Consider the following 12,693-nt stretch of genomic DNA (forward strand, 5'->3'; position numbering starts at 1 on the left):
ATTAGAGCCACAGGCAATATCTGACATATAAAATCGTAGTACAGGCCTTTCAAATTTGGCATTTCACTGGTACAATACAATGACCAATATGTAAAATCACTGTACAGTGCCTAGACATTCCAGTAAGAACCGTTACTTTCTTTAAGGTAGAATGATTCATACATATTCTACAAGGGGCAGTGAGGTTTCGTAATTTCTATTGGGTATGTCCTGACATAAATTTCAAATTGTACAATAACACAAACAACTTTGTTAAGGCCATGTTTTATTTGCTGATTAATGGACAAAAGGCAATGTAATTATTTTCAAGTATTTTCTTGAAAGTCTGTGCTCATAAAAATCATGAAAAGTTGGAAAGACTGTTAAATCACTGAAACTTTAAATATATCTTACACAATCTTGTTTGTACAAAAATACAAGTTAAATATAAACATAAAGCAATCATGATAATTTTATGCAAATCTGTTTTATGTGATCTTGAGTTTATATATAAAAGTTTCTTGGTTCTGTTTGTGAAAAGATCAATACCAGATTGAATTACTATCTATTGGCAAAGGGCCCTAAAAAGCTTACTTTAGCAATTACCTTTTACATGGTTAAGTGCATTTCCTAATTTGAGATCACCTAAACACTGGCCCCAAACAAACAAACAAAAAACAAACAAAAAAATGAAAGGGTAGTATGTCCATAAACCAACAAATAATTTGGCTGTAATGTGTCATAAAACACAAAGAAACCCCACACATCTGTACAATAAACATTATGCATTACATACTCACACACACAGGTGTATACGTGCATGCATGCACGTAAACACACACCCAAGCACACGCAGTTACACACACACACACATCCAGTCATAAAACAAAGCCTAATGAGGTGCTGCTTCCAGTTCAATATTCAGCTGTGCGTTTTTTCTTACTTCATCAAATGAATAGCTTTTTGTCACCTTTCCATTCTTGAAGACAGTATGGAGAAGATCCTGCACAAATGTAAGAATATTAAAATTTAATGATTAAACCAGATTATCAAGTGAAATTCTTAAGTAATGCTCTGATGAATTACACTGATAGGTCAAATACACAGAGATGTTCATAGTGTTCAAATTATGAAATGATTTCATACACAAATAACGCTGGTGGAGCAGGCAGAGGAGCAAGGCATGATCTAAAATGGGATGTAGAGATATTTAACTTCTCATGAAAAGGAATTATCTAAACATTACTTTTTTTTTTTTTGGTCTTTTTAGGGCTGCACCAGCAGAACATGGAAGTTCCCAGGCTAAGAGCCACAGCCACAGCCACGGCAGATCCAAGCCGCATCTGTGACCTATGCTGCAGCTTGCTGCAAACACCAGATCCTTAACCCACTAAGTCAGGTTAGGCATTGAACCCTTATCCTCAAGGATACTAGTTAGGTTCTTAACCCACTGAGCCACAATGGGAACTCCTAAGTATTACATTCTTAAAAAAATTTCCTTAAAGAAAAAACCAACAAAGCTAGTTGACTCATGTCTTTTTTTTTCCCCAGGTAGAAGATGCTTACTGCTTGGTTGCCCTCAGGAACTATAGCTGTTGCTGAGAATCATGACTAACAGATCAGCAAGGAAAGCCTCCCAGACCTTCCCTTGTTCCTGTCCAACAGATTCAACTGCAATTAAACTTGCCAATGTGCAATTTAATAAACCTGCTAATCACAACAAGGTCTGGTCTTCAGCAGGCAAAGCCAATCCTAAAAATAAGTAACCAATCCCAAAATAGAAACATACGTAGATACTGATTTCTTGACTAGTGCACAGTCACTGATTTAAAGACTGTGTATATGTAACACTGATACATGTAACATTTGATCTGTACAGGGTTACAAAGATAAATTAAGAGAATTAAGACTAAATTCCCTTTTGGGTCTGGTAAAGCCATTTCTGTTTCACTAGGGAATTATCTGCCTCTAGTTTCTCTGGAAAAATCCATGGAAGTAATCTGTTATGTGTTTTCCATCTCATCTGAAGGTGAGGAGCACATAGCATTATCTAAAATTTTTGTCATTATGTTATTTCTTTTCCTATATTTTGTTTTTTTTTTTAAATGAAGTATAGTTGATTTATATTATCAGTTTCAGGTGGAGAACAGAGTGATTGAATATTTTATAGATTATGGTCAACTTAAAGTTATTAAAAGATACTGGCTATATTCCATGTGCCGTACAATATATCTTTATAGCTTATTGTATACATAGTAGCTTGTACTTCTTAATCCCCTACTTCTATATTGTTCCTCCTCCCTTCCCTCTTTCTCCCCACTGGTAACCACTAATTTGTTCTCTGCTTATGGTTTGTTATATTCATATTTTTTACTTTTTATATTCCACATACAGATAATACGTATGTCTTTCTTTGTCTGACTTATTTCACATATCATAATACCCTCTCCCATGTCTATCCATGATGTTGCAAATGGTAAAATTTTGTTCTTTTTTATGGCGGAGTAGTATTCCATTGTGTATATATACCACACCTTCTTTATCCAATCATCTGCTGATGGACACTTAGCTTGCTTCTATATCTTGCTATTGTAAATCATGCCAATATAACATTGGGTGCATACAGGTTTCATATTAGTGTTTTCCTTTTTTTTGGATAAATACACAGGACCGGATCATGTGGTAGTTCTATTTTTAGTGGTCTTTCTAATGACAGCTATTCAGACAGGTGTGAGGTGATATCTCATGCTGTAGACGCTGGCCTACGCCAGAGCCACAGCTACGCAGGATCCGAGCCGCGTCTGCAACCTACACTACAACTCACGGCAACGCAGGATCCTTAACCCACTGAGCAAGGCCGGGGATCGAACCCACAGCCTCATGGTTCCCAGTTGGATTCATTAACCACTGCACCACACCATTAGCTGTTTACCTGACCATATGTGTGGGTTTATTTCTGTTCCAGTGACCTATGTGTCTGTTTTTGTGCCAGTACCATACTCCTGATGATTGTAGCTATTTAGTACAGTCTGAAGTCAGGGAATGTGTTACCTCCTGCCCTGTTGGTGTAAGCACTTGCATGTTTGCAGAATTCACCTGTGAAGCCATTTGGATGGTCCTGGCCTTTTTTGTTTGTTTGAAGTATTTTAATTACTGATTCAGTTTAATCACTGGTAATTGGTCTGTTCATATTTTTCTTCCTCATTTGACCTTGGGAGATTGTACATTTCTAGGAATTTGTCCATTTCTTCTGGATTATGTATTATATTGACACAGGGTTGTTCACAGTAATCACTAATGTCCTATGCAGTTCTGTGGAGCTGGTTGTAACTTCCCCTTTTCCATTTCTGATTATATTGATTTGGGCCCCCCTTTTTTTTTTTTAATCAATTTTGCTTATCTTTTCATAGAGCCAGCTCTTAGTTTCATTCATCTTTTCTCCTTTTTTTGGGTCTCTATTTTGATCTGATTTCTTCTATTAACTGGGTTTTGTCTGGTTTTCTTTTTCTAGTTACTTTAGGTTTAACATTGGGTTGCTTGAGATTTTTCTTTTGTTTCCTGAGGTAGTCTTGTGCTATAAAGTTCTCTCTTAGAACTGCTTTTTTGCGTACCACAGACAGGGTTGTTCTGTTTCAATTTTCATTTGCCTCAAGGTTATTTCTTAATCTCATCTTTAACTTCTTTGGTGATCCACTGGTTGTTCTGTAGCATATTATTTAGCCTCCACGTATTTGTGAGCTTTGCAGTTGATTTCTAATCTCATAGGGTTGTGGTTAAGAAGTTTATGATGATGATTTTGATTTTCTTAAATTTACTGAGCCTTTGTGAACCTAGCATGCTAACTATCCTGGAGAATTTTCCATAGGTATTCTTGAAAAGAAGGTATATTCTGCTGCTTTTGGATGGAATGTTTTATATAGCTACTTTATAGCTAGTAAGTCCATTTGGTCTAATGTGTTATTTCATGTGTTTCATTTTTTTTTGTTTGTTTGGATGACCTGTCCCGAGTGTTTCTGTATGTTCTCTTCTGAGTTTTATAGTATCTTGTCTTAGTCACATTTAGGCTCCTTACGGTTTCTTTTTGTTTTGTGTATCCCTGAGCTGCTTGTTGTGGATATAAGGGGTTTTACTTCTAATCTTTTAAACTTCCTAACAACTTAGTATGTGCTTGATTTACTACCTTTACTGATTAGGTTTTTCCTATCATAATTACCACATTATGGCATCTTTCTCCCCTGTTTAGATTACTCCTATTAACATTTCTTGTAAAGCTGGTTTGGTTATGCTTAACCCTTAGCTTTTGCATGCCTGTAAACTTCTGATCTCATCAAATATCAAGGAAAGCCTTGTCAGGTAAGAGTATTCTTGGTAGTTAAGTTTTACCCTTTCATAACTTTAAATACATCATACCATCCCTCTAGCCAGCAGCATTTCTGCTGAAAAGTCAGAGTATAGCTTTATGGGAGTTTCCTTGTACATAACTTGTTGCCTTTCCCTTGCTGCTTTTAATATTCTCTTTAATGCTTGCATTTTAAATACTTTGGGTTTTGGTGGTGTCCTCTCTGTGTTGGTATTTTGGGGGCGCTCTGTGATTCTTAAACCTGGATGTGTGTTCTTTCCTAGGTTAGGGAGTTTTTAGCTATGTCTTAAAATGTATTCTCTGCCCCCTTTTCTTTTTTTACTTCTGGGACTACTATAATGCAAATGTTAGTGTACTTGATGTATTAAAGGTGGCTTAAACTGTTCTATTTTTATTTTCTATTCTTTTCAGCTCCAGTGCTTTCCCTTACTCTGTCTTCCAGTTCACTGATCCATTCCTTCGAATCATTTAATCTGTTGATTCTTTCTGGTGTATTTTTAATTTCATTTATTCTTAACCTCTGGTTCTGCCAACTTCTAACTTCTCACTGTTTAGTCATTCTTCTCTTGAGTTCTCTGATCATCTTCAAGACCGCTACTTGGAACTCTTTATCTGGTGGACTGCCTATCTCTACCTTACTTAGTTCTTTTGAGCTTTTTATCTTGTTCCTTTGTTTTGAACATGTTCCTTATTTTTCTGAATTTTCTATCTTTATTTCTATGTATCTGGTAGGTTGGTTACATTTTCCTGACCTTAGTGGCCTTTTGTAGACGTTTTATGTGTCCCAGCAGTGGTCACCTCTGGTCACCACTATATGCTCTAGGGATCCTCCTATATAGGTTACGTGGGTCCTTCCTATTGTGGCAGGCTGACTATTATGGGCAGTCTGGTAGATCTGACTGGCTCCCCCTCTGGTTGGCTGCCAGGCCTTTCCTTGTGCATAGGCTTCCCACCACTGGCACGGCTGGGTAACAAAGCTGCTGGTTGTGGGAGGGTCCGCGTGTTAGTGCCAGCCCACTGAGGTCTCTAGTTGTGGACCTAGGTGTCCCATAGCTAGTGTTGGACTGCTGGTAGTTAGGGCCAGTTCCTAACACAGATGGCTGCGGGGTCCAGGAAGTCCTGAAGCTTGTGTTGGCTGGTTAGTGAGAGGGGTTAGTTAGTTCCAAAGCCAACTAGTAGGTCGGACTTAGGCTCCTTTCAAAGTGCTGGTTCTTCTCTGGGTCCTGTGGCAGGTATTGTGTGTGCTCTTTAAGTGGAGTCTCTATTTCCCGCAGTTCTCTGAATCTGCTGAGAATTAAGTCCTGTTGGCCTTCAAAGCCAAACATTCTGGGGGCTCAACTTCCTGGCAGAAGACCCCAGGGATGGAAAGCTCGAAGTGAAGCTCGATTCCTCATTTCTTTGAGAGAACTTCTGAAACTGTAATTATTCTCTTGTGAGTTGCCCACTTAGGGTTATGGGGCTTGACTTTACTCTGCTATCCTAAATCTACCCATCTCATTGCCATTCCTTTGTTGTATCTTTAGTTTTAGATCTTTTCTGGTAGAGTCCAGTCTTTCTCATCAACATGGGTTCTGTAAACAGTTATAAATCTTGATGCTCCCATGAAGAAGAGGTGAGCTCAGGGTTTTCCTACTCCACCATCTTTTTTTTTTGGTTGTTGTTGTTGTTGTTGCTATTTCTTGGGCCGCTCCCGCGGCATATGGAGGTTCCCAGGCTAGGGGTTGAATCGGAGCTGCAGCCACCGGCCTACGCCAGAGCCACAGCAACGCGGGATCCGAGTCACGTCTGCAACTTACACCACAGCTCACGGCAACGCTGGATCGTTAACCCACTGAGCAAGGGCAGGGACCGAACCCGCAACCTCATGGTCCCTAGTCGGATTCGTTAACCACTGCACCACGACGGGAACTCCCCTACTCCACCATCTTGAAACAATCTTTTCTGTCACTGTTGTTTCAAATCACAGGGCTCTCACTGTGGCATTTTCTTTCTGAGTTTAAATTCTTGATGAAAATTTATTGAGGAACGGTGGTTCCTATTAAGTCAAAATGTCTAGATGCTCATAAAGTGATTACTGATTCAAATGTTCTAGAGTATCATTCACATATTCTTAAAATCAGTGCCTTTTTTAAGACATAGTATGACTGTCTAAAGTAACTTCAGTTCATCTGGGATAAACCAATTCAGCATAGTCTTGGTAGTCCAAGAGTTAAGAGAAGGCTACTCAAACAACTGTGTAACAGGTTATCTAATGGAATCTACTTCTAGAATTTATTTATCAATTTATATATATTTTTCATTAAAGATGCAAAAATCTTATTGTATTACTTCTGGCTCAAAATCTTAAAAAGAATATAATAAAAATAACATAAATAGACTATCTGTTGTGGTATAAATGTAAAGATACTAACTTACTACTTTAGACTTGTTATGTTTCAGGTCAACTTCTGAGAATATGAATATTCATAAGTAATTCACCTCTAAAAATGAGTTTTTTTTTTTTTTTTAATCCAGTGGATAAAAAAACAAATTTTATAACTTTTGAGTTCAGGTATATAAGTGTCTTTTGTACGTTAACAATCATATAAACTACTTTAAGCATACTGTAAACGTTTCTAGTTTGGTTAACTTAAACAGAAAACTTAAGTCTAGGTTTCACCATTTATTAGTTATGTAATTTGAATCAAGACACACTGGTTTCACACCTGACACTACTAGGATAACATGATCTGCCTTTTTTAGCCCACAGAGAGTTAGTGTGAGAATCAAATGAGACGACCATCTGAACTGGATTCTATGACGTTCTGAAAAATGGAATTATCTTCAACAACATTTTAGAATTTGGATAGCCCTTCTTTTTATCTATTAAAATTTCCAAAGTTTTACTCTAACATAAATAGCTGTAAGTCATCTAAGAAGATTAAGCATTCTTAATGGAATTTCTGTTCAGAAATAATTCACTGCTAACTGGTGACAGGAGAATGATCAAATATACACAATCTTACTGAAGCTCATCAATCACTCCCTGCCGATCACTATAGAAAAATTTTTTTTTGAATGTTCTAAATTATTCCATGTATGTACAGGTCCCATATTTATTATCTAGCCATTCAGTTTTTCCTCTTATTTTGGTAGGCTTGGTCACACATTTTAAACAGTCGCCAATAAAACTTTGTCCTCCAAGAAAAAAATTGCTCTGAAAATAATTTAAAATTAAAATGTAACACCGAAGTCTCCTTTCTTAATTTGGAGAAATAACCTATTACTGTTTAACCAAAAAACTCACAAAAAACAACCAGCAAGCACAGATACATACATGACCGTATTCCTCAAGGTCTCCTTTTCCTTCCTCAAGTGTAACAAAATTCCCTGCTGGTGTCCTATGTAAAGATAATCGGCCCTTTTTGGACCTTTTGTTGGGATCAGCAACTGGGTCCTTGAAGACATTAATCTGGAATCCAAATTAAGAGAAAATCATCAGAAATGTTCACTGAACTCCCATTTTAGAAAAGTACAATACATAATTTTTATATCAATTTTAAGGCACTTTGTAGGTGTAACTAAAGCAATCAACCTCTGGCTTTTAGAGACATAACTCTAGTCTGTTTTGGAGGACAGAGTCTTCTGTTATGAAAAAGGTATTAACAACATCCAAATCTTGGCTATTCTTTCTTACTAATGCAGAATACTAATACTCCATTTGTATTCTGACATCTTTCGTCTTTGAAGTTAATACATGACCTTTAAAGTGTCTCCTTCTATATTATGCCTTGCCCTTAAACTGATCTAAATATATACAGCACATGCATGTTACTGAAAAATAAATCTGTCAATTCTATTATATAATTTGTGGCAGGGGAACTGCCACAATTTATAAAGGTTACTTTATAACCTTTCCTTTTGTCACTTTTAATTCTATTACCTTGTTACTGTTAGCCAAAAAAAAAAAAAAAAAAAACTAGAGAACCTGAAGAGAGCAGAATATTTCAAGATCAAAAAGGAGGCAGCTAATGATGGCTACAGAAGGAGAAGCAGATGAGGCAATCCCAGAACTCGCCAAAAAGAGATGGAGGTGAAGTTAGCCAGGGAACCAACCCAGGTGTTCTCAGCATCCCCTGTGTTCACACTCTGATACAAAGACTCTCAAGAGCCTATGAAGAGCTGGGGAGTTTGTTGTTCAGCAGCCTAGTAGCTTGGGTTCCCCTGTTTTAAGGCTACCAGAACATGATTAGTATCACAACTCCAGGCTCATAGTTCACCTTCTTAAAACATTCTTTGACAGTGCTTACATACTTGCTTACCTTGAATACAGGATGGCTAGGTTCGCTGACATTCTCAAATGCGGTCAGCTTTTAAATTCAAAGGTAAATACTGAAGCAGTGGGAAACTAACTGACCTGCACTGTCTCTCTCAAATAATCTCTCATCTTATTTTTGCTGTTTTTCAAATCTCCCTTTTTCTCCAAAGTCAAGTTATGACCCACTGTTTCTTTTCTTTCCTTGTTTCTGAGATAAGGTCAGCCAGGGGTACCTGACAACATACAGTTTCAGACTGTATTATCCTTAGACTGTTGCACTCAATAAATGCATTCTACCTAGACACATTAAGAAGGTAGGAACGACACTGGAGTAAAAGTTGAAGGACATACCCCAAGACCATTGGTTACGACATAACTACATTTAAAGGAACAGTTCAAGAGATCTCTCGTTAACTTCTGTAGCAAAGCTCCACCAGAACCAAAGGCAATATTTTCAATACTCCATTTTTTCTGCTTCATGCCTTCTACAATCTAGATTAAAAATGAAAAACAAAAGCTAAGTAATTTGGAAGAGGTAATTTTCCATAGGCAATACTGATGTTTTATAACACAGTAAATGAGAAAGAATAAGGCCTACACAAAGTTAAATTCCACTTTTCTTTTAAAAGGCCCACATCACCCCAAAAAAGGGCAGTCCAGAGGCTAAGTGTAGGAGGGGATTTCACACAAAGTTTGTGAATTTGTGCTGTTGTCATAGTGACTGTGGTTTAGGTTGGGGGAATGAAGGAGAGGGAGAAAAAAAAAATGGCTAAAATGCCTAAGGTTGAGTAAACTTTTCATCTGCCTCTTGAAGTTACTGCCCAGATGCCAATAAGCACCAACAATGGGGCCTGGACATTTGCCCCAAATTACTAGATTCTAGGAGTGACTATATTACTCACTAACAAATCTCAATACATATTATCACGTCATAGTGCATGTGATACATAATGGGGTATTTAAAAATCAACATATATTAGTGGTAAAACAGTATAAAGTACTCTCCTACATAACAGGTGAGACATTGGCAGAGTCATCTTACTCTGGCTGGTACTCTAGTGTCATAACCACAATTAATGAACTGACTGGTTGTTAAGATTTATCGCTGGATCATTTTGGGGTAGAATGATTATCTAAAAGCCATACAGATAGACCTGTATGAACACTGAGTTCTAGCAACTAAAATAGTTCTTTCAAAGGACACATAATTTAAAAGTTATATTTAAGCTACATTATCAATGTCATTTGTATTTTTTCCTTAGTAGGACTTAATTAGCCAGTATCTGTCTTTTTATTTAACATATTCAATCATTTTTATGGTAGAAGGTGGCAAGTGAAATTTAATAACCATTCTTTTAATTTCTTAAGAATAGTCAAAAGGATGTAAGTAGAAAGTCTGGTTTCATTTTACTCAAACAGAACTTTCACAAGCGATTAGAAAATGATAACCAAATTTAATAGTTTTATGTGACGCATTCATAAAAATTCACCATATTACTCAGAGTCTCAAACTGACCTTTTATCTGTTCTTATTTTCAACACTGCAAAATGCAAGGACCTTCACCTTTTAACAAACCCACATTTAAAAATGCAACTTTCTTTTTAAATCTCAGCTATATAATTTTCCTGCTATATGTGAGGAATCAAGATGGAAACATACAATCTATAAGTCCTTTCACAATACATTATACATCAAAAATTAATTCATTCCTATCATTAGGGTTTACATAGAACGTCTTTTTTTTTTTTTGTCTTTTTGCTATTTCTTTGGGCCGCTCTCGCAGCATATGGAGGTTCCCAGGCTAGGGGTCGAATCGGAGCCGTAGCTGCCAGCCTACGCCAGAGCCACAGCAACGCGGGATCCGAGCCGCGTCTGCAACCTACACCACAGCTCACGGCAACGCCAGATCCTTAACCCACTGAGCAAGGACAGGGATCGAACCCGCAACCTCATGGTTCCTAGTCGGATTCATTAACCACTGCGCCACCACGGGAACTCCGAGAACCAGTGTCTTTTTTATTTAAGTCTCGGATCCAAAGTTGTGGGGAACAGAGAAATTTTATAGAAAGGTAGAAGAAAGGGTGTGAGGAAAAGAAAAGAATATCTAGTGGAGAAGAAAAATGTTTAAAATATATGGGACTTTATGTAACAATTTTGAGAATTCCATACCATTTTAATGTCTTTAATGAACCACCCCCATGGAGAGGTTTCAATAATCATCAAGATAACTGACTCTCCCACCAAAGTGCCAACAGAAAGGCTTTGACTCTTTCCCTAAATAAGCAGATTCATCTTGGTACCAAAAAAACCTAGAGTAAGGTTATACGGTAGACGTCTATGCGATGTCAAGGGACAACTGACCAGGAACTGCCAAGTCTAAGAGTGAGGCTGACAGTCAATAAGAGAAGTCAGTTGTTTGAAATTAAGCATATTTTTCACTTTGTCAAAATTAAGGCATCTAATTCAGCGTATGTAACAAAGCAAAACCACTGGATGAATTTCTTCTGCTTCTAAAAACTTATTGTGACCCACTTCCAAGATGAAGAAAGCAGAAATTACCCTTGAGGCACCTGCATTATCACAAACTATTCACTCTGACTATTCTGTGTAGGATTCCACCAATGCCAGAAAATGTCTGTCTCAGTATTTAACTTCTTGTTTACGGAGTTAAAAAAAGTTTTGAACTGATTCTCAACTTTAAAAACACATACACATGGAGTTTCTGTTGTGGCTCAGTAGGCTATGAACCTGACGAGTATCCATGAGGATGTGGGTTCAATCCCTGGCCTTGCTCAATGGGTTAAGGATCTGGTGCTGCCATGAGCTATGGTGTAGGTCACAGACATGGCTCAGATCCCACACTGCTGTGGCTGTGGTATAGGCTGGCAGTTGCAGCTCCAATTCAACCCCTAGCCTGGGAACTTCCATATGCCTCTGGTACAGTCCAAATAATAATAATAATAAAAAAAAGCTGAAGAGCTTCAGTTTTTAAAGGGAAGTTCAAATATTAGACAAACTCAACACAGGGCTGGCACGGGAACGAGGAAGGAAGTATAAGCGCTGGCTGGGCTAAAGGGGTATTCTGAGATCATACAGGACCCTCCCAAACTTCTTCATCTGAAAGAACTAAGTACGTGTGAGGGTACCTGCTAAATACAAGGAAGTATGGGTACTAGTTCTGAACTGATACTAAGGTTGGAAACCTTCAATTCAGCCGAGCTAAAGGACAACAGCAATTAAATAAGCTGGCTGACATTTCTATGCTCAAGTCCTCCTCCTAGCTGCAGACTTTTCTATTTCTTCTTTCCTTTTCACATCAAAACCCCTCAAGTCCCAACACCAAATGTCTTAGAAGAGCTGTGGAAGTTTCCACTTTTGTTGGGCAAGGCAGTTTGGGACAGCTGGTGAATGAAACCTCATTTTTGTTATTATGAGATCTATTCCAGACACATCATTTTTTAACTCTAAATGCCTATCACTGCAGAAGTAAATGCAATAGTTTACTTTTAAATGAATCTGTAGAAAACAAACTTTATAATGTGAGTACTGACCTTACTCTTAACTACATCAAATTCTTCCAAATAGGAAATTCTTTTGTAACTTGTATTAAGTGGATACCATCTGAAACTAGTATACATTAAAATGTCAGTGGTTTATAACAGTAGAAAGTCTACATCACAACATCAGCGATAGTCTGATTTTTTTAAGGACTGTCTGAGGTGTTAGAATTACAGCTCTTTAGAAGCTTATTTGGAAAACAAAAGAGGCAAAGTTTTAGGATAATATAAAATGTATGCTATTTGCCTAAACCTAACAATAATAGTGATGACAGTAAATGCTTAATAAAGAAGAGGTAACAAACCATTCTATAATTTTTGAAAAAGCACAGGTTAACATCATTCAAGTTTCACATTGTTCAATATGTGAAGCTACATTCTATTAAAACTGAGACCCATTTGCGCAGTGTCAAGACCTTTAAATTATAGACAAGGAATATTCTTTGGCATTTTCTTGTTTCACAGTGACACTTCTTTGGGCTCATCATTCAGGGTGGCC

The 12,693-nt window shown here is 37.4% G+C and overlaps 1 protein-coding gene across 2 annotated transcripts in view; it reads right to left on the reverse strand.

Annotated features, from left to right (window-relative positions):
• Positions 1-248: 248 nt before the first annotated feature.
• NAMPT (nicotinamide phosphoribosyltransferase) overlaps positions 249-12,693 on the reverse strand; it is a 39,003-nt gene continuing 26,558 nt past the window's right edge. For both annotated transcript variants that reach the window (XM_047751888.1, XM_047751889.1), the window contains 3 exons: positions 8,988-9,128; positions 7,656-7,790; positions 249-982 (listed from right to left, as the gene is read on the reverse strand). In XM_047751888.1, coding sequence (XP_047607844.1) covers positions 872-982; positions 7,656-7,790; positions 8,988-9,128 — 387 coding nt within the window. In that variant the 3' untranslated portion in view covers positions 249-871. The remainder of the gene's footprint in view (positions 983-7,655; positions 7,791-8,987; positions 9,129-12,693) is intronic.

This window comes from Phacochoerus africanus, chromosome 11, assembly GCF_016906955.1.
Source record: "Phacochoerus africanus isolate WHEZ1 chromosome 11, ROS_Pafr_v1, whole genome shotgun sequence".
In the NCBI taxonomy this organism is placed as follows: Eukaryota; Metazoa; Chordata; class Mammalia; order Artiodactyla; family Suidae; genus Phacochoerus; species Phacochoerus africanus.